This window comes from Vicugna pacos, chromosome 5 (genome assembly GCF_048564905.1).
Source record: "Vicugna pacos chromosome 5, VicPac4, whole genome shotgun sequence".
Classification (NCBI taxonomy): Eukaryota; Metazoa; Chordata; class Mammalia; order Artiodactyla; family Camelidae; genus Vicugna; species Vicugna pacos.
This window is the reverse complement of record NC_132991.1, coordinates 92,670,591-92,692,260: the sequence shown is the minus strand read 5'-3', so window position 1 is coordinate 92,692,260 and position 21,670 is coordinate 92,670,591. Positions and strand designations below refer to the sequence as shown.

The following is a 21,670-nucleotide window of genomic DNA, read 5'->3' as shown; positions in this document are numbered from 1 at the left end:
GGGACCTCCTGCACGCTAGGCATGCACTCTACCCCTAGAGCGATACCCTCCCCCCTCTAGTGTTCTTTTTGCATCTAAAAGCCCTCCTCTGTGCAGCAGGAACGGATAACTCTAGTTTTGCTACTTCTATTTTGACTTTCCAACTGTAAATACAAAAAATTACCGCCTTAAAAAAAAACTCTTGGAAGCAATGCATTTTCACTGTAGGAAATACATAGGTAACACCTAAGAGCACAAGACGAGAAAGTCATCTGTAACCTCGCAATTCAGAGAGCATCGTGGTTAATCTCTCAGTGTTGCCTCCTGATGATCTCTCTTTGACTCTAAACGCAGATATGAGTAACTCAGGCAAAACCTGCACAAATAATTTGTATCTTTCTCTAAATTGAACTGATAATTTTCTCACACCATTAGAAATTATTCAAAAGCATGACACCTAATAACCATATAATATTCCTCCTTATGAACATAGTTCAGGTACTCTGTCCTCGGCTGCTATACATTTTGTTTAAAAATTGTCATTGGAGAGAAGGAAGATAGCTTAGTGGCAGAGTGTCTGCTCAGCATGCATGAGGTCCTGGGTTCAACCCCCAGAACTGCCATTAAAAAAAAATTAAGGAAAATCTGTCACTGGTGTAAACAGCGCTGTGATGTGCATCCCCCTATCAGGGCCTTCTCAGATCCCTGACCGAGTGGTGACCAGAAGGGGAGACACCAGTTACACTGCACGGATGTTTCTAAGCTTCTTGCTCTTGAGGAAGGGAGACTGACATCCTCTCCCACACAACGTCTGGGAGTTGCATCTCTCATCTCCGGGAAGGTTTACCATTAAAGAGCTCTTGGCCAATCTGAGAGGAAGAGATGGCATGCAATTTGTTCACGGAACTGTGTCCCCACACCCACCCCCCAAATCCATATGTTGACGTCCTAAAGCCCCGGTAATTTCCAGTGTGCCTGTGTTTGGAGACAGGGCCTTTAAAGAGGTCATTCAAGGTTAAATGAAGTTATACGGGCGGGGCTCTACTCTAATCCAATACAACTGATGTCCTTGTAAGAAGATGAGGCACCAGGGGCGCCTGTGCAGCAGGGGCAGGCCCCGTGAGGACGCGGCCTGAAGACAGCTGTCTGCAAGCCAGCAGACAGGCCTCGGTGGGGAGAAGGCCCTGCTTGCCCTCACCCTGGTCTTAGACTTCTGGCTTCCAGAACCATAAGAAAATACATTTCTGTAGTTTGAGCTCCCCCATCTGTAGAATTTTGTCAGGGCGGCGCCAGCCGACTCATAGACAACTGCAAACCCGAAGGTGAGCACTGGGTGGTTGGTGTCCGTGCATCTAATTCTCCCACCGCACCCACCCCGAGTCAGGTAAGAACACGGAGAAACTGGCATCACACTCAGCTGTGCTGGACAGACCCATCCCCTGCCCTTCGGGTGGGGATGGAGGAGCCCCCTGCAGGTGACCCACGTCTAGACAGCGTCCCACTCCTGGTGAGGGCGCACCTCCCCTCCCTACCCAGGGACACACTCAGCCACCCTTTGCCGCGGCTGAGGACCCCAAGGGCGTGCAGGCGGCTGCATGCAGGGCGTGTGGGGTTCTCAGAAGTGGCTCCTGGCCACACGGGCAGGCCTCTTCTCACAATCACTGTCTCCCTTTCTTCTCCCCATTCAAGAGGCATGACAGTGCTCTGACAGAAATGAAAAAGATCACTTTCCTCAGTAGACGTTAATCAGAACAGTCCGGAAGAAGCCCTCAGACAAACTCCTATCACATCAGCTCTCCAAGTGCAGAATCTAGCAGTAGTTTTTTAAAAATAATCTCCCTGCTTTTCTAGTGGTAGTGTTTTTAATTTAGGTATGGATGTTGACTTTATTCATGTCTTTGTAGTTTCATCATTTACTTTTTTTGTGTGTGTGTTTAAAAAAATTTTTTTTTAATTTCTTTTTTTGGTGGGGGGAAATTAGGTTGATTTATTTATTTACTTAATGGTGGTACTGGGGGAGGAACCCGGACCTCGTGCATGCTAAGCACGTGCTCTACCACCGAGCTATACCCTCCCCTCCTAGGGTCTAGTATTTTTGTGTTATGTGGATGAAAACCCCAAAGGTTTGGTCATAGGAAAACCATATAAACCATTTAGCTCATGTCCTCCTTCTCCATCCCTCTTCCAAAAAAACACAGATGATCGGAGTTTTTTGTAAAAGGGTCATCACAAAGATGAACTCAGCAGAAACCTGAGCAAACACGGCGCAGAGGGGACGTCGTGCACGCATGGGGAGCGCACATCCCACTGATGCCATTCCTCCCAGTGCCAGGTGCTTCCTGCGGGCTCTCGCACTGTGAGCCGAAAGGCAGGGCCTCCGCACCTAAGCCCCAAGTTCCCTCTTTACAGTGCATCCCACTTCCGGTGGGCAATGATAAGCCTTCCCCAAGAAAGATGCCGGCGGAGACACTGCCCCCCGCCGGGCACAGGGGAGACCTACCCAGATGAGGAGCTGGGCCAGGACCACGTTCCCCTTCCGGCAGGCCAGGTGCAGCGCTGTGCGGCCGTCCCCCTCCCCGCATGTCTCGTTCACCTCGTCCCGGGAGCCGTGCGCCAGCAGCAAGATGACCGTCCGCAGGTCCTCGTCGGCAGTGGCCCGCAGCAGGTGCTGGCCCAGGGACAGCTCCGTGCAGGGCAGCGGGGCCAGGAAGAGCTTCTGCTCGTACTTGGCTCGGATCCACCGCTCTTTCTCCTCCCTGCAAAAATCACCAGAGAGGTGAGGTCACTATCCATCGGGCAGGAGATCCGAGGCTGCACCTCTGAGCCCTGCCATCACCCTGTGCAGTGTGTGGTCAGGAGACGTCGAGGAGAGAAGTGAAACAGCAGGAGACAGTGTCTTCTCCCTGTGCCAGGAAGCCCCTGGGACAGGTTTCCCTCCAGTTAACAAAGTGGGTCCCCACCTGGAGCACCATCAGGGAACCTGTTAGAGATGCAGGGTCCCAGGCCCTGTGCTCCCCCCCACCCACCAAATCAGAACCCCTGGGGATGTTTTAACCAGCCCTGCAGGGGGTTCTGATGTTCTCAGGTGTGAGGACCAGGGACTGTCCCTGAGCTCTCACGTGATCTGCTTTTGGTGTAGAAGTGGAGGTCTGGGAAGAATCACCCAGCAGCTGGGGGTCCCATGCAGCGCGGGAAAGATGCCACGGGGGCCTGGAGGCCAGCTCTACTGTGAGCAGCCACAGCTGAGAGCCAGGATCAGTGGTCACTTGGCTGGAGTCCAGGGGGCAGGTAGCTGGCTGGCTTCCCCACCTGGTGTGACCTGGAAATCTTAGCTTTGAACTCATCCACCCGGGAGGGGGTGTGTCAGAATTCCAGGGTCTCCAAACACTCCCATGGAAGCAAATGTTGCTAGATACCACATATAAAAAGGGCAGAGGCTCCAATGGGGAGCTTGGAAAACAGAGACAAGCGAAGCTCGAAGCTCGTGGCCCCACTGGATTTGGGGCTCTCTCTCTGGGGAAGGCTCAGTGGGGAACAACTCCTTCAGGACAAAGAGCAGCTGGGTATCTGGAGGAAAGTGTGCACGGCCCAGCCTAGGAGGCCAGAGCTGAGTCGGGTGCAGAGGGGAGGAGGACGTTGGGAGGGAGGGCATGGGGCGGCCTCGGGGTGCAGGGAGCTGGTGCCCCTCCTCCAACAGCACAACCCAAGTGGCGTGGGGGTGATGACAGGCCCCCCTCTCTGGGCCCCAAAGAGGACAGGACGCTCCCTCAGCATCTGGAAGGAGGGCTGGGGAGCTGAAGAAAGAGAGGAAAAGAAACGACAGCAAGGCATGTTTACTTGGACTGGAAGAAAAGGGCCCTTACAGCCGTTTGCTCCTGCACTCCGGCTGCTGATGGTGGATTTGGGTTTTGGCTCCTCAAAAAGGGGTGACAACAACTGAAAACAACTCAGTAATCCTCAAGACTGCAGCGCTGCTGGCGGGGGGAGGGCCTCAAAATGCAAAAGACCAGAGTGAGATTTCACAAGTAGCTCCTGAGGTGGGAGAGTCGGGGACCAGAGTGAGGCCGGGGGTGGGCAGCGGGGTACCTTGGCCGGACAGATGCTTTGTGATGAGGGTGATGAAAGACGAAACAGAAGCCCTACAGATAAGAGGTGGCTGTAATTACCCACCAAGACACACACAGACCCTGATGCACAGCTTCCTTCTCCCAGAACCCAGCGTCTCTCCGGGGGCGGTGCGCGGGGCGCACAGCTACAAAGCACAGAGAAACCACCTCGGGCCTCCGCCGGGCCGGAGAAAGACAGCTCGTCACCCGTGACATTCTTCCTTCCGAAGGACAGAAAGAGGCCCTGTTTACACCTTCTACCCGTGTTGACATTGCTCCTAGTGATCTAGTGTCGGGTTAGCCCTAATCTCTTCTTAAATACTTAGGCAAACAAATTCTTCCAGGAGTAAATCTGGATTAGTTTTGCTTCACTTCCTGGTCCATGCGAGTGACCCCACAGCGACCCTCGACCCTTTTCATTCAGAGATTTCCAGGACGAACACGTGGCCGCCGCAGCAGAGAACTCACACTACTAGCACCCGCAAATGCCGGCCTGCACCCCATCCCTACCTGCTTGGGCCAAAATACAAGCACAAAAGTGCTAGCAAGGCCTGGGAAATACTGGCTGAGGCTAAAGACAAAAAAAAAAAGAAAAGAAAAAGAAAAAATACCCCCCCAAAAAACCCAACTGAAAAAAACAACCCAGACAGGTTGTGTTTTTCATGTCATTTAAAAACCTTATTTAAGTTATGTATTAAACACACCCTGAAGCATTTCCTAAAACACCAGAGACAAAGAGCAAAATGTGAATTGAATAAAAAGGGCCAGCAGTTGTGGGGGAGGCAGGATATGTCCAGATTTTCAAGTTCCAATCGGCTAATTCTCGTTTTTGGGTAGACATTCAAATCGGATCGCTTTTATTCTGCTCCAGCTGATTTCAATACTCGTTGCCAAACCATCCAGGGATACACCAGAGGACAGAACATAGTAACTACCATCCTGACTGCAGTTATCCCGTCTTCTTCTCCATGTGCCTGTGCCCCAGCCAGAGAACGAGGTCAAACCCATGGCTTCGGGCCCCTCTGTCGTGATCTCACGGGCGCCCCCCACACAAGCTCACCTGAACGCACTGACTTCGACACGTGTCTGAATGAGTGTGCCTGAGCTGTTCTTTGCTTTTAAAAGTCGGTGTTGTTCACAACACATCATAAAGGCAGGTCCAGGTGTTGTGGGGCTGAAAATGTTACAGAACCTGGGTTCTTGGCCTCCTTAATCAATAGAAATTGGTTTAAGAGGCCAGACAAGAAATTCAGGGACTCGTGCTGCAGCACCGGGGAGTGAGGACAAGCAACAGGTGCCCTTGCTGGCCCCTTAAACGGGCGATAGTGGGGTGGATCGGTGGGCGGGGTGGGAGGGGTGGCTTACGTGGGCTGCCCGCGCCCTTGGTGGGGCTGTGTGCAGGGGTCGTGCCCAGTGCCTGCTTTTGCTCCTGACACCTCAGAAGTAGCAGTTGGATTTTTGGGCTTTTTGTATCTTTGTTGTTCATAATTTGCCCCAACTGCGTATATATATGGTTATTTTTAGTTCCTTATAGCTTCTCTGTGTTCTGTTGCTCCAGGAGGAGACATTTGTCATGTGCACACATTGCAGCACAGGGTCCCAGGTCCCAGCCTGTCTCAAAAACACATACGTTTTGGGAAGCCTTCTGTAAGAGGACGACTCTGAGGTTACGTGTGTGGAATCAGGAACAGGAAGAATGAGCATCCGCCCAAGAGAAGGGCCAGGCCTCCCGAGACTGGAGCAGGGTGATGGCTACTGGCAAGGGCTTTGGGACCTCCAACAACTCAAACACAGAAAGCAAGCTTGATGTTGAGAACTGTCCCCAAGGAACACTGCAAGGAGATCAAACCAGTGGCAGCCTCTCGGTGGCATGCCTCTCCTAGCCGCACGTCCACACGGCCCCTCACCTCCACCAAGGACGCCCCCAGATCTGTTCAATGCGTGCCTTTTATTACCTGATGGAACCACGGCGCTTCACCAAAACTTCTCGTCTTATTTAAAAATAAGCTTTTGGTGGCCCCTGGGTCCTGCAGGACGGGGACGTTTCAGTGTTTTTTCAGACACTTGGAGTCCAGAAAGCTAAGGGAGACAAGCCGCTGGACTGTGAATACGGGTCAGGCGTGCTTCTGCTCAGCAGCTGAAACCCAACTAGAAAGAACAGAGGACTCAGACCTGAACCTTTGTGTTTTGTGGGCGCTGATTCAGCAAGCCCTGTGCACACATCCGCACTTACTATTAGTTAAGGTCCACGTCGTATGGTCGTTGCTCATGCTGACAAACCAGGGGGAGAGCTTAACTGTGTGTGCCTCCTACAGTGGCCGGGCGGGGAAAGGGAACAGCCGCTGAGCGAGACGGCCGCAGCTTTTGTCATGAGACTGGGGTTGATGGGCCGGCTCTGTTCTTCTCTGCGGTGCAGACTTTTGCAACTTCAGTAACTCCTTGGGCCCTCCTTCCCTCATCTGTAAAGTGGGCACAGTGACGTCGACAGTCCACAAGATGGTTTTGGGATCTGAGGTCACGTGTTTGGATGACATGCTGGTTGGCCACCGCGGTCACTGGGCAAATGGCACCTGGGGGTGTTGTGAAAATAACATCTAATGATTTGTGTTGCTGTGGTGCACACAGGAGCTCGCCGTGGGGGCGGCGTGGGTGACAAACAGGTGTTGGTGGCACAGGGGTGGGGCCTGAGACGCCCACTGGATGCTTTAGGTGGTCTGCAGATACGAGCTTCACGTGATCAATGTGCTTGGCGGGGCGAGGTGCGGCCCCCTGGCCAGGGGCCTGGACAAACCCACAGTTGTCGCGGGGGCCTCCTCCTTCCAAGCCTGAGACACTGGGGCGAGCAGGGCTCAGCGAATTTAAATGACCCCACAGCTGCCAGGGCCTCTGGGGCCAAGTCTGGCTGGCCTCAGCCCACGGCCTCGAGATGTCTACAGTCCTCTAGGATGGTAGGGACTGAATTATGTGCCCCCCAAATTCATGTGTTGAAGCCCTGAGCCCCCCAGTGTGACTGTATTTGGAGCGATTAGGAAGCAATTAAGGTTAAATGAGATCATGAAGGTGGAAGTGGTCGGTTTAGGAAGAGGAAGAGACAGCAGGGAGCGCTCTGTCTGCCAGCACAGAGGAAAAGGCCACACGGGGACACAGCCAGGAGGCACCGCATGCGAGCCGGGAAGCGGCCTCAGCGGAAACTAACCCTGCCGACACCCTGGCCTTGGACTGCCGGCCTCCAGAACTGTAATGAATTTCAGCTATTTACCCCCCCCTTCTGTGTGCACGGCAGCCCGGCGGGACGAACACACTTGGTCCATCGTTTTCACTTGCTGGCGCCAGTCGTCACCACGTGAAAGATGGATACTCTGACAATGATCCCTTTTCTGCAAGAATATTCTGTCTGAAACCATTTGCCCCAAGAAACCACGACGCCAAGAGCACAAGTCCCCTAAGCATGGCTCTGGTGTCCCAGTCTCGCTCCTGGGGCCCCCGGCGTGCCTCGGCCCAGCCTCCCCTTCTCCCCAAGGAAGGCCGGCTCGGGAGCAGCGCAGCAGGCAGTAGATCACCTCACCTCGCTCCAGGCCCCTGGAGGCCCGCTGCTCACAGCCTCCCTTAGCTAATGAGCTAAAAAATGAATTATGGGCACGGCCGGCCGTCAGCAGAGAGGAGGAGGCCCCGCTCCTCATTTGAGCCCTGTGCTGACACACCTTTAAATAAATCAACCGCACGCGAGCAGAGAAAATGAGAGATCGGGCAGCTAATCAGGAGACAGACACCGACCCAGTCCCCCCAAAAGAGAAAGAAAAGACACAAGCGGAGGCACAGCAGTAAGTATTTTCCCTCCTTCCTTCCTGAGATGAAACCCTTCTCCAGGGCCCTCCATGCCCTCTGGGTTCAGCCCCAAAAGCCGCCTGGCGTGTGAGCCCCGGGCCAGCACGGGACCCGGGGCTCAGGGCGCAGGAGGGGCCCAGGTCTCCGAAGCCGTGAATCCGGGTCTCACGGGCTCCGCCGGGCTCGGATGGCTCGGCAGACCTGCCGCCTGACGATGAGGCTGTGCGCATTTGACCTTGAGGGGTGCTGACACGGCGGAGACTCCACCAAAGACGATCCCAGAGCCCGTCCCACCCGCAAACTGCAGATTGAGTGCCTGCCGCGTGGAGTTGACGGCCGGCCCCGGGAACACGGCCGGCCCAGCGGAGACGGCGCGGGCTCCCAGCCTCACGGCGCTCCGGCTGCGCTGACACCGGGTACCCGCTTTGCTGGCCATTCCTGATCACGCCGGGCTCTTAAAGGGACCCCCGAGCCCCTCCCTGCTCGTACGAGTGAGTTCCACGTCAGACGCAGAACACGGTGCACGTGTGACTGCAGCGTTGTGGCCGTATTTTGGGAAATGATGACATCAAGGAGGGGCTTCAGGAAAAGAAGAGATGGGTCAGTTTTGTCCCAAGCTTCAGAATGTGGGGAAAAGGGTGGAGTCTGGAACTGACGGACACAGCTTTTCCTTCTTTGAACGCGGGCGGCTGGAGGTGAAGCCCTGGGGAGCCTCGCACCGTCCAGGCCGGACGGGGCTGTGTGCGGAAGCCGCAAAATACTGGGGAGCTGGACTCAGGCTCCCGGGACGCGCCGGCCTTCAGGACCAGCCTGGGGACCGGTGGCACCTTCTCTGTGGAGAAGGATGGACACAGAGCTCTTCCAGCCTCCGGGCACTGGCTGGGCAGGGGAGGGCCTTCTAGCGCTAACTGTGATCCCCTCCTGCCACTGTGCTGCCACCAACTCCCGGGGCTAGTGATAAAAAAGCAGTGTGCCCACAGGGCAAGGATGGCCAACCCAGAGGGTGACAGAGTCAAGGCGAGGGCCGAGAAAAGAAGACAAGGTGGGGACTGGGGCAGGAGCGAGCGTTCGTGTCTGTGGAGAAGACAGGGGGTCGGGGCCATGGCGGAGCAGGGCATTACTCCGACCCCCGCGCGGGGCCTGGGGACGGGCCAGCCCACGCGTGCGGCCGGGCCAGGCTCCCCCAGGGCCCCGGGGGCCAGTCCCGGGGCGAGAGCCACGTGCTGGTGCAGCAGAACCTGTGTGGCGCCCGGCCCTAGGCGGACCCGAGGGTCACTGGCGAGCCAGAAGAGGTCTGGAGGCTTCCAGGAGCCAAGAATGCCAGCGGGGCAAGACCAGCCAGGTGACAGCATTGTTCATGATTACGGCGACAAAGACGGCAACCAACCGTGAGGGCTCATCTGCCCTCAAGTGACTGAAGGGGCATCATGGGAAGGGTGGGGCGTCCTCCCCACTTCAACCTGCCCAACGCCGGGGACAGTGCTTTCTCGTCCAGGTGAGCGGGAGGGCCGCGGTGGGGTGCCCCCCCCAGGTGACTTTACTAGGACATTGCCCTCAACATGTTTGCTGCTCTGTAGTAAATCTTAAGCCTTTTTTTTCCTTTTTTTTTTTTAATCATTTCTTGACCTTTACTTAGAATTTCACATGAGTGAAGTGATGGGCTTTTGGTGATCAACCCATGGACAGGGGTTTATATACAAGGAAAGGTCACTGTTAAACTAGGTGGATCCTTACTCAGACCAGGAAAGCCCCCGAAAGCATGAGACCTAGTGTTGATTAAGTCCCTCCGATGTGCTGGCCGTTGGGCCAGTCATCTGATTTAATTCTGACACACCTGGCGAGGCAGGTCCTGACACCATCACCCTCATTTTAGAAGATAAAGAGAGCTTTGCTGGGTCCCCGACCTGTGACGGCCGAGCGGGTGTCACTGCCTGACAGCTCCTCCTCCGGGCTCTGCAGCCTCCCAGATTAGGACACTTGACCCCATCTGGGAGGACACTGCTGGGCTGTGACAGGACTCCAGCCAAGTCCCCTACACTCTGCCCTCCCTCTTTTCAGCCACCTCAACGCCTGGTGACAGGTCAGGCTGAGTCACTTTCTGACTCAGTAGCACTGGGGGGGGCGTAGCATAAGCCACACACAGGTGTTAAATTATTCAAGGTCAAATACCAGAAAGTGTGGTTCCTCCAGACACATCACACGGGTCAAGTGCCCCAGAGCACCCAGGGCTGCGGCCGCATCATGGACACTGCGGGTGATCTAGAACGTCTCCATCGCTGGACCTAGAGCACTCCCTCCCTTGCAGGGGGTGGCGCTGATCTAGACAATGTCCTTTTTTCCCTCCCTACTTTTGTCCTTACCAAAATTCTTCGGGAATGAAAATTCATGCAGAATGAAGAGAAATGAAATCACCAGTGTGTGTGGGGGGGGTGGGGGGTGGGGGGGGACTGAGTAGAATGGATGCCAACGCAGACACCAGCACTCATGACAGCAGTGCCAGGACAGTGGGTCCCGGGGGACCTCGGTCACTGTTGGTGACAGTGATGTCACTTGAGCACTGCAAATCGTGTAGTCATTGAGGAGCCAAGGGCAGGGCGGGTCTCCAGGACCCTTCGGGAAACCTGGAGCAGAGTTAGGGTCACACCAGACACAGCCCACACCATCCTGATGTGGTCCGGGTCCCCTCCCTGCTCCTTGTGCGTTGGAGGGCTGCAAGCACGCTGTCACAGTTGGCAGCCACCAACTGCATTTTGGGTCTGGCAGGGAGGGCCTGGCAGGCTGCCAAGGGATAACAAGGTTAATGGGTTGGATTCCCAGAAAAGACCGTTTTTAGCAAATAACCACAAACCTTCGGACTGGCTTTCAGCACCGTTCTGTGGTGCGTTGGGGACCAGTCACCAGAAACAGACACGGGACGTATAACCAGATGCCCCCTGGGTCCTCGAGGGGCCCACCGTTGAGGCAGGACGGACGATATTTTGGGGTGATGTGAGGAGAGGCCCTGCGGTGATTTCGGCCTCAGCCTCCATTCTCCGTGAACGAGGCTTTCTCTGGGTGTTCTAGGGGACACTGGGCAGGAACGGCCTGTCCCCAGAGTCCACTCTGTGTCACGCCCAACGTGTTCATTTTGATGAGAAGCCTCTCCCTCCTCATGTGAAAAGGCCAAGAAGCCAAGAACTCTGGGGGTGCCTGTCACTTGTCACATTGCTCCTTTCAGAAACACCCCCCCCCACCCATCACGGGGTGGGGCAGGATTTCCCACCGCTGATTGGAAAGGAGACTCTGTAGCGAAGCACCTGGGATGACAGACTCTCCTTCGGGACGAGGAGGAGAACCTGGAGGAGGCCTGCAGGGCTTTCAGCGGCGACCCAAGAGCACAGGAGGATGAAAGGAAGCGCTGGCTAGCAGGAAGGAATTTCCCGTGTCCTCCCGCCTCCCGCAAAACAGGAACTGGGAGGGGAGGCACGGAAGAGGGGGCTGGAACAATGTGTTAGGGAGACAGAGGGGCTTCCCCTCTCTGCAGGGGCAGGCCCGGCCCGCGGGCCCCGGCTCGCATGCTTCTCCCCCAGCCGCGTTGCCAAGGGGGCCGGCCAACAAAGACCGATGGCTATTTATTCCTTAATTACCGAGAGCTTTTAAGAAACTGGCCACTGTAAATCCCACAAGCAGAGCGAGCAGGAGGCCACGGACAAGGATTGATGCTCACGGGGCAAAGACAAAATAAATATCCGCCTGACTTCGGATCAATATTATGAGTGTTTTTGCCAACCTGCAGGGTGTTTTACGAGCTCAGAGGAACAGAGCAGGATCACTTTTAATTAAATAAAGTCAACTGTATTAGGCTTATTACGTCTGCGAGTCACAGCTAAGGGGGCCAGGTGGCAGGTGTGGGGGCGGGGGTGTGGGCAGGTGCCCCGGGCGGCCCAGGAGGGAGAGCTGGTGCTCAGCTCAGGCGTCTGCTCAGCCCTGCGTCGCCCCAGGAGGTGAGGGCGAGAGCGCCAGGCCCCGTGAGTCCTCCCCAGACCCGAGTCTGAGGTCCCAGTTGAGGCGTGGGGCCCTCATGGCTTTGCAGCCGTCGGTACTGGGCACCTCCCTGTGCTGCCAGTTCGGAACCCGACCAGGCCAAGTGGGAAAATCTTCTAGGACACGGGCAGTGATGCAAATGCAACATTATGCCTCTCAAGTCTGGCGGCAACACGTGGGGATTTTACTCTGACGTTTCGAAGGAGATCCAGGCCGGGTCACCGGCTCTCGCTGGCCTGGGACGGAGGAGACGTTAGTGAATTAATGAGCGGAACTGGCCCAAATCCCACAACTTGTTAGGGGCCTGCGAAGCGCCGGTGCTCGCAGGGAAGAGCAGACCCAGGCCTGAGCCCGCCCGCCCTCTCCTGGGCCTTGGTGTCCTTTCTGGGGTGGCTGGGTGACATAGAGGCCCCTGGGAGCGTCCGCCCAGGAGGCGGAGGATGCATGGAGGCGCCCGCTGTCCCACGGGACCTGGGTGAGCCCCGCACTGCTGAGCCAGACGCCTCCCCTCACACCGGCTCTATTCACAGGGCGCCTCCGCCGGGCTTTCTGTTTGGACAAATAAATCTGTAAACCGAGGAGCACCCGGGGCGGCCACCCACTCGTAGCTTTCAACCGTCTCACTGGGACCCGCACAACCTCGCTGCCACTTGCAGACAAGGCCAGGACGCAGCTGTGGGGCCTCTCCTGGTCCGAGTCTTCCAGCCAGACCTTGGAGGGTCCTCCCGGCCCAGTCCTGCATGACCCGCGATGCAGCCCTGCTGCCACCAGCACCGCGACCCGCAAAGGTGGAACCACCGCCCCAGCACGCAGCCCGAGGACAGGCTCACCCTCTGGCCGGCTGCAAGCGACCCGTGCGTGGTCTCGGGCTCCACTCATGGAACATTCACCCCACAACTGAAGGTCCTGCTGCTGTTTATTTTCTGGTCCTTGGAATCACACCTCAGCCCCCGGACTCCGCCCGTCTCAAACATGTCACTGTCCGCTCGGGAGGCCACCACCAGGTTGGGGGGGGCAGGTCAAGGGGGGGCCAGGCCGGGGCGGGGTGGGTGCTGTCTTCCGGGAGCAACGGACAGAGCTGGGGGCAATGAACGGGAAGCCCAGAGGCAGGTGGAGGCTGGGGCGGAGGCAGAGGCAGGGATGCTGAGAGCAATTTAGAGAAACTCTAACTGTTAACAAAATCTCTTACGTGGAAAAGAACCTGAAAAATAGTATGTATATATATGTATGTGTGTATATGTGTAACTGAATCACTTTGTTGTACCCCTGAAACTAACACAACACTGTAAATCAACTCTACTTCAGTTTAAAAAAAAAAGAGAAAATCACTTTCGGAAGCATGTTCTCCTGGTAGAAAAAGGCAGAACCTCAGATTGTTCCAGAAGCAGCTGAGATGTTTTTATTTTCAATATTCTCCCCTGTTTTCTAATCTGTGGTAAAACCAGACAACACAACTGGGACGCTAAAAGGAAAAATTCCCAGGCGACCCCCCTCCGCCCTCACCCTCTCCTTGTCCCTGTGCCCCCACCCAGTCTTCTTCACTCACAAGCGTCTTTCATCTCACTGGAATCTCAGCACAGACGCCGTCAGGATGCTGCGCAAAGCTGGGCTGACAAATTAAGTGTGTGAGTTAATTTGTGAACTGAGTGTGTGTTTGAACACAGTAATCACAGCTAAGCTACAGTAGCCACACGCACACTGGCTGTTTCTGTAGTTCGGCGTCAGAAAAAAAATGGGAACAACTGTTTGAAAGCATAAATCCCAATAAATCGGTGCCAAGTGAGAGGGAGCCTGGGCCAGCCGAGCGAGGCGGTCCTAGACTCCGCGTAATGTGGCATGAAACGGGCCACACCTCAGCGGTGCTCACGGCAGCCCTGGCGGCAGGACCCCCATCACAGCGAATTAAGTTCACCATAACAGTGGCTGATGGGACCGGCTTTGGAACATATCGCATCATAAACAGATAAGGGAAGAGAAATGGCCCTTTTCCTCCGCTCGGAATACTGTAAAATGGAGACAAGCCTTCGCTGGGTGTGCACCAGTGCCCTTTAAACACCAGGGAGCAGAAACTCCACCGCGCTTCTTAGAGGCGACACTGAGGGACAAGATGGAGTGGGGCAGAGGGCCAAGCATGACCTGGTGGCTTCTCAAAGACCTGCTGCCTGCGTGGTCATTAAACATGGAGAGAGAGAGAGAGAAGACTGCAGGTGACAGAGTGGTGACAAAGTAGGTCTCTAGTCAAAACTGCCAAGTGGCCTGAAGATCTACAGTTGTTGGATTTTTTTTACTATAGGTATCCAAAAAGAGACAAATGCTTGATAATTAATCAGAAAAATGCTGATTAATTTAATGACATTAATGATGTTCAACCAATGATTTAGTTTTGAATCAATTCTAACCCATGAGAAAAGAACTACAGTCCTTGGTAATGTGAAGACGTAAGACTATCAATTTTGAACAGTAAGAAATCATCTTAACCTAGTTTTCCTTTATTCCCCCTGGGGCTCGGGAGCAGAGGGGATCGGAAGAATCCCATGGTTTCTCAATGGCCACAAACAAAACAGTAACAATAACAACAAAACAGACGTCGGAAGAGGAGAAAGCCCTCCGGGTGGTTTACAAGTGGCAACGGCATTTACGGCGAATTAGGTTCTTTTTGTTTTCAGAATATGAACACATAGAAACGTGTCGAAAGACACTAATAGGATGAGTGGTCAGCTTTTTCACAGTGGGGATGCCCCCCGCCCCCAGAAACCATTCATGCCCCTCAAGACGAATTCCATTCCTACGTGTCAACATCAGAAATTCTACTGAAGACTAGACACCCGTCTTAGAGAAGACCCAGCAAAGGACTAACGCTGGCTTTTCATGCTCAGCTCATCTTCAATGCGAAAAACATGAGCCCCAAACCCACATCTCCTAGGTATTATGTTTTTCAAGGTTTGGTTGTGAAGAGGGGGAGCTGATCACAAGAACGACTCATCCGGGGTGTGTATGTGAGTTCTCCAGAGTCAGGAAGTCATTATCATTAAACAAGCTGAAGTGGAATTCTTTCCTCAAAGTCACCAAAGCTCTAATGGGATAGGGAGGCAGAAGCTGGTCAGGTGTTTCATTTTCCACAATTGACACAGAGTTTAACTTGCCCAATGACACTGTCTTTCATATTAAGACATTAAGACACCAACGGCGACACTAGATGGGATCTGCTCAGCTTTCCCTGGAGAGGGAATCCTAGAACAGAGGCACAAAAGAGAAGGCGTCGGGGGTCCGCTAGCCCAGGGCTGGCTCGCGGTGGACAGCGCCTGCAGTTGGGCCTCCAGCTCGGAAGGGGCCTGTGCTTGATTTCTGATAATCACTGCACAAGGGCCCACAGTTTCATTCTGCACGGAGCCCCATAAAGTCTGAGGCAGGCCAGTTCCTTTCAAGTGTCAGCTGGTGGCAAAGCTCTTGCCAGTCCACTGAGGAATGGCCAAACACGAACCATGTAGCGAGGTTTCCAGAAAGCTAAATTTTTGAATTTGCAAGGCAGGTCTTTTTCTGACGGCACGTTCACTCTGCCTTCTGGATGCTAACATACCCTTTCATGAAATCATGGTGACAGTAAAGGATTTATTTGATTTCCCAACTTGGCAAAGTTAAGACCCAGCCACTCCCCTAATCTACCCCCCCAAATATATTTTAAAATCTGACTTAACTGGCAAGCCCCATCCACCCAGTCCCTCCTGGCAGATGGTTTTGTCCAAGGCAGGATGGCTCACTGGGGCAGCCAGGAGATGGGGGCAAGTCTTTGCTCCCAAGTCCATGTTCTGTGCAGTCTCGTATCTGTGCAATCTGTGTGTCCTCATGCCTAAGGATGTCTGAGACTTTAAAGGGCTTTTGGGAAAAAAATAATATTTCATTGAGACATGCAACATTCTATTTCAAATGTGTCACAAAGCCAGAATCTGGGAAAATAGGGAGGCTCCTCAAAAAAAATTAAACCCAGAATTACCCAAGGAGCCAATACTTCCACTTCTGGGTTTAGAGCTAGAAGAAGTGAAAGAATGTCCTTGGAGAGATCTTTGTGCACCTGCATTCACAGCAGCCTTACTTACAACAGGCAAGAGGTGCGACTCAAATGTTCATAGACAGGTGAACAAAATATAGTCTATCAATGCAATGGAATACTAGGCAGCCTTAAAAATGAAAATTCAGAAATAGGCTGCGACATTTATGAACCTTGAGGACAGGATGCTGAGTGAAATAAGCCAGCCACATGCAAAAAAAAAAAATTGCGTTGATTCCTGACATGAGGCCCTGAGAGCAGCCAATTCCACAGAGACAGAAGGTAGAAGGGAGGTTGCCCGGGGCTCAGGGGCAGGGGCAGGAAATGAGTGTTTAACGGGGGTGAGTTTCAGTTTGGGAAGACGAACAAGTTCTGGAGAGGATGGTGGTGACGGTTTCCTGACAGTGCGAATGCGCTTAATGCCACTGGGCTGTATGTGTAAAATTGACTAAAATGGTAAATTTCATGTTATATGTATTTTACCACAATTAAAAACAAAACACAGAATCTGCAGGGTGTTCCCTCACACAGAGACCACTGTGTGATTCTCTCAAGTTTCCTGCCTGCATTTTGATGGCTCATACTATTAAACTGCAGGAACTTAAAATTAATATAATATTATTATTGACAATATGTGGCCCAGTTTCCCCCAAATGACCCCGAAATAGCCTCTAGAGTTAAATCTTTCCTCCAATCCAGAATTCAGTCCACGAGGATGTGATGCATTTGGTCACCCTATTTCTTTCTCCTCCTCTAATTGAAAACTCTCCTCCAAACAGAACCACCCCCCCAACCTTTTTGGTCTTTCATTACATTGCCCGTTTTGAGGCCTCCAGGCCGTGTCTGCTACAGGGCACTCCCCACCCCGTTTTGTCTGATGTGATTCAGGTCATACATTTTCGTCGAGAACGCAACACCCTCATCCGTCTCACCAGGAGGTGCAGACTAGGGGGTGGTCCCAAAAACGAGTCTGAGCACACGGTTAAAGCAGGGGTCCCCCGGGCATGTTCTCTATCTGGAACCTTCTTCTCTTTAAAACTAACAAGTGATCTGGGGGCAGATACCTCGAGCAGGTGAGTCTCCTGTTCCTGTAAGACCCAAGCTGGTCCCTGCTGGTCAGTTACTGCAGCCTCAGCTGTAAGGCAGAGATTTTCCCCATCCTCTCATTCCTTCTGTGTGTTAGCTGGCATTTTCTGTAAGGAAGAGAGCCACGGCTCCCCTCGCCCCCCACCCACTTCCTTTTCGGAGAATCACTGTAGAGCCACAGACTGTAAAGGACTAAGTGTGTCACGTAAATTATTATTGACATTATGCATTTTGATTCCTAAATTGTTCCAGGTCTGGCCCGCGGGAGCCCCTGGGCGCCTCTGCTGTTCAGTCTGACTTGTCACCCTCGGTCCCCATCAGTCTCCTGCTTTCTGGCACCGCAGAACATTCTCACGTTCTCAATTCTGGAATGAGCACTTCCTTAAGGAGTCCTTGTTCTTTTTATTGAAACCGTCATTTATTTGGCTTTCTTTTCTTTACTTAAAATGAGATTGTTGTGGATTCACAGGTAGTCTGAAGCAATACAGAGAGGTCCCATGCACCCCTTACCTAGTGTCCCCCAATATATAGTTTCTCAATGTAGCATCTTCAAAAACTACAGTACAATGTAACAATCAAGACAGCTTGATATCGATACAACCCAGCCATCGTGCTCAGATTCCCCACTTTACTTGCAGTCGGTTGTATCTGTGCGTATGCATTTAATTCCGTACAGTCTCATCACAGGTAAGTTCCTGCACCGACCCCCACGGTCAAGGTAAGGAGCTTTTCTATTACCAGGGTCCCTCCTGTTGTGCAATTATAACCACACCCTCCTCCCTCTTACCCATTCTCCGTTGTCTCTAAACCCTGGCAACCACTCCTCCTTTCTTCTCGTCTATAATTTTGCCATGTCAGGAATGTTCTGTAAATGGAATCACGTAGTCTTTGGGGACGGGCTTGCTTCACTCAGCGCAATTCTTTGGCAACCATCTGAGCTGCTATGTCTCCACCGCTCACTCCTTTGCTGAGTCTGTTCCGCAGCAGGGGTGTTTAACCTGACTCACACGCTGAAGGCCGCCTCCTGTATTTGGCTGTTACACATAAAGCTGCGTGGACGTCAGTAAAAAGGTCTCTGGGTGAATGCAGGTCTTCTTTCTGTGGGATAAATGCCATGGGGTGCAGCTGCTGGGTCATGTGGGATTTGTGTGTTTAGTTCTAGAAGAAATCGCCAATTTAGGAGTTTGGGATTTGCAGATACACACTACTATATATATTAAATGGATAAACAGTGAGGTCCTATTGTATAGCACAGGGAACTATATTCAATAGTTTGTAATAACTTAAAGAATATGAAAAAGAATATATATATATATGTATAATTGAATCACTATGCTGTCCACCAGAAATAACACATTGTAAACCAATTATACTTCAGTAAAAGTTTTAGATATACTAATACATCAGATATACCACAAAACATGAAAATGCTCCCCACCCCTGACTTGTCCAACTGTTTTCCAGAGTAGAAGAAACCAGTTTTTCAAAACAATATTTGAGAAAACCACATTCAGCTATGAAAAAGGAGCTGTGGGGGCCCTTGGGGTTCTGGAGGATGTGACCCGCCTGCATCTGAATGAGCATGTGGCTCCCTGGGGGGTGGAGCCCCCCAACCCCCTCCACACCCAGATGGAGACGGACAGGCAGACGACTTCAAATGAGTTTCAGGAAGTAGATGGGACAGAAACATGAGTAGAGACACGCAAATGTGTGTGCGTGTGTGTGTGTGTGTGGAAAGTGTGGCTGAAGAGCCAGCGTGCAGGGAGCAGGAAGCGGGTTCACACCGGTACTCACAAGCGAAGGATGCGTTCACAAGGTGCTCGGCGGGAAAAGAGGGGGCCCGTCTCTGCGAGTTTTCAATACGAAGAAACACAAGTGAAAGTAACGCAGATCTGAACAACGGAAGGCACGTCGCAGGAGAGCCGCCTGCACGTCACCGTCCCCAGGTCTGGCCAAAACGGCGCCTCTCGCTCGCCTGGCAGATCTTGTCTGCGTCTCCACACCTTCCTCTGGCCCCTTCCTTGGCTCTCCAGGGCACATTTGGAAATTATTCAAAAAGATAAAATGTCTCTAATCTGTTACCAATTACAAGAAACATGTGAATATTATTTTCTAATTTGTGGCTCTTGTGTGTGTGTCTCAAACACCAGAGAGAAGTAACTGGAATAATTATGTCTGCTCCTGAATATTTCTATTATGCTCTGCAAATCAGACGGAGGCCGGATCTTCTTTTCGGGAGATGCCTGGGGGTTGAGTGTATCCCAGAGAACATCAAAGCGCTGGACAAGAATGACCACAAACCTGCAGCTTTCACGCAGCCCGGCGGCAGCGGGGGCGGGCAGGCAGGCAACGGCCGAGCGGGGCCGTGGGGAGCGGTGGGCTTCCCGGGAAACACGGGCTCTTCCCTGCAATCCACTCGCCCCAAACTTCCCTACCCAAGTGACTAATCTGCAGCTGGAGAGCTGTGGTGCGAGGCCTGAGCCTGATTTATAACATGAGCGGCATGGAGTTTTTTTTTTTTTTTAAACCCAGTTAGAGTGTGACTTGAGTGACTAACTCCTGAAAATTGGTAATTTCTTGGTGGTTAACAGTAGAAGGTCCACCAATAAGAGGTGAGGCCGGATAATAAATTTATAGGGCGTTATATGCCAATTAGACCTCGTCAGCCATTCACAAGGCAGGGGCACCAATCGGGCTGTCATTCCACAAAGGCACTCTTCATCACTCACAATTCAGTCCCATGTTTGAAAAGCAGCATATTAATGCTGACTGTACAGGAATCTGTAATTTTCAGAGGCCCCTTCTGGTTAAACAGCCTCCCTCTTCTATGCAGACGCCTCTTTGTTCTCCAGTGGGAGACGAGGACTTGAGAGGCAGATGAAATGGACACGGAAGAAGATTCATTCTAGACTCTGGGTTTCCCCACAAGACAGGGGCCTTCAGGGAACCTACGGTTTCCTGGTGTCACTCTGTTATCACTGAGTCAGGCACCGCACACTCCTGTGCTAGGACCCAAGCCCTAGTGGGTGCACATCTCCATCCCGTGGTCGTTGGACAGAACCTCTGCTGGGACACAGACAGTGTCCTGGCAACGGGGGGACCAAGAGACACAGCAGTAGTTCACCCTTTTCAGAAGAGTGAGGAAACACACAGATCGACCCAGGGAAACAGGTGGAAGTTTGCTCTTTGCATAAAAGCAATTGACTGGACAGACTTTAATTTTGTACGTTTTCTTTGCAGAAAAAAAATTCACAGAAGCGCATGCTCTTTGAGAAAAAGCCAACCGTGTAGAAATGTACAAAGTGGACTTGGCCACTGTCACCCACGTTAGTGGCCTGGCCTGCACCCTCGCCTCCTGGACATTTCCCGCCCCGCACAGCGCCCGTCCGGTCTCCACCTCCATTCCCGCAAGTGATGGATGTTGACTCCCACCTCTATACTCTGAAACACAGAATCCTTCCCACTCTCCTTACTTGACGTGAGTTCTCTGAATTGATTTGGTTACCGCCTTCATCTCATGCTCTATTAAGCATTTATTCTTTCAAGAAATATCAGTGGAGCACTCCCGAGGAGTGAGGCCCCACGCCAGGTTCGGTTCTGGGCTACAGGTGAACAGAGGCAGATGGATAAATAAACACATCACAACAGGAAAGGAGCCACATTTGTGGTTTAGGCGGCGGAAAAGTGATTCACAGGAACATGACAAACTGAATAAGAGACAGACTCCGTGTGCTCTTAGTTTTTAACTACAAAGACAGCCCTGCACTTAGTCTGCAAAATTTAAAGTGTAGCTCAGCCCAGATGTAAAAGGAACACTATTTTCTGCAGCTGAAGCACACACCACACAGCAGTAGGTGTTAAGAGCATCTTCAACTGGTGGACAGCCTGTGAGTCACTCAAACAAACATTTAAGTTCACAGAGGCATCAGCTTCACCACCCACTGCCCCAGAGTAAAGGCAACCTTTTTGGAAACGCCAGCCAGCGAGCATGTGTGCCAGAAGCATCTGACGGCTCAAGATGGTGGCCACAGAGAGTGACCAGGCCCCCAGCTCCACGTGGGCTTGTTGCTTAACGGGTCCTTTGGCTTCCAGCAGCGCTGGAGTCATCTGGCTGCTGCAGTCAGTGTGCGCGGAGACTCCCAATTCCCTGTGTATGATCGGAACATGCCCCTTGGGTGTAAGGGTTGTTTTGAACTGAAGATATTTGAGAATCAACAAATGCGGGCAAAGGCTTTCTCAGAGCTACCCACATCTGCCCACAAGCAGGTCCTCCACAGAGAAGAGCTCAGCGGCTGTGAGCCCCTCCCTGGGGGTTTCACCAACCAGGGAAGACAGACTCATCACGGGAGAGATGCGAAGTCCACCCCACACCCCTACAAGTTTGTCACAAGCTGTCGTGGCCCCAGCGCGTATCCCAGGGGTCCATTTATGTTTCCTTAAAAGTCATTTGTTCTCCCATAAGTGGCCTTTCTCCCCTTGCCTTTCTGCTATGACAATGGTTAGTCCCTAAGTTGTGAAATCTCACCATTCTTTAGGTAGGCACGGCTTTCTGTGATGCCCCCGTGCACGTAAAATTTAAAAAATTAATCAGTTTGTACGTCTCTTC

General features: G+C 52.7%; 1 protein-coding gene across 5 annotated transcripts in view; it reads right to left on the bottom strand.

Moving 5' to 3' along the window:
* Nucleotides 1-21,670, bottom strand: part of AGAP1 (ArfGAP with GTPase domain, ankyrin repeat and PH domain 1) — a 510,942-nt gene that overhangs the window by 8,163 nt on the left and 481,109 nt on the right. For all 5 annotated transcript variants that reach the window (XM_072961884.1, XM_072961886.1, XM_072961882.1 and 2 more), the window contains one exon: nt 2,480-2,735. In XM_072961884.1, the coding sequence (XP_072817985.1) occupies nt 2,480-2,735 (256 nt within the window). The remainder of the gene's footprint in view (nt 1-2,479; nt 2,736-21,670) is intronic.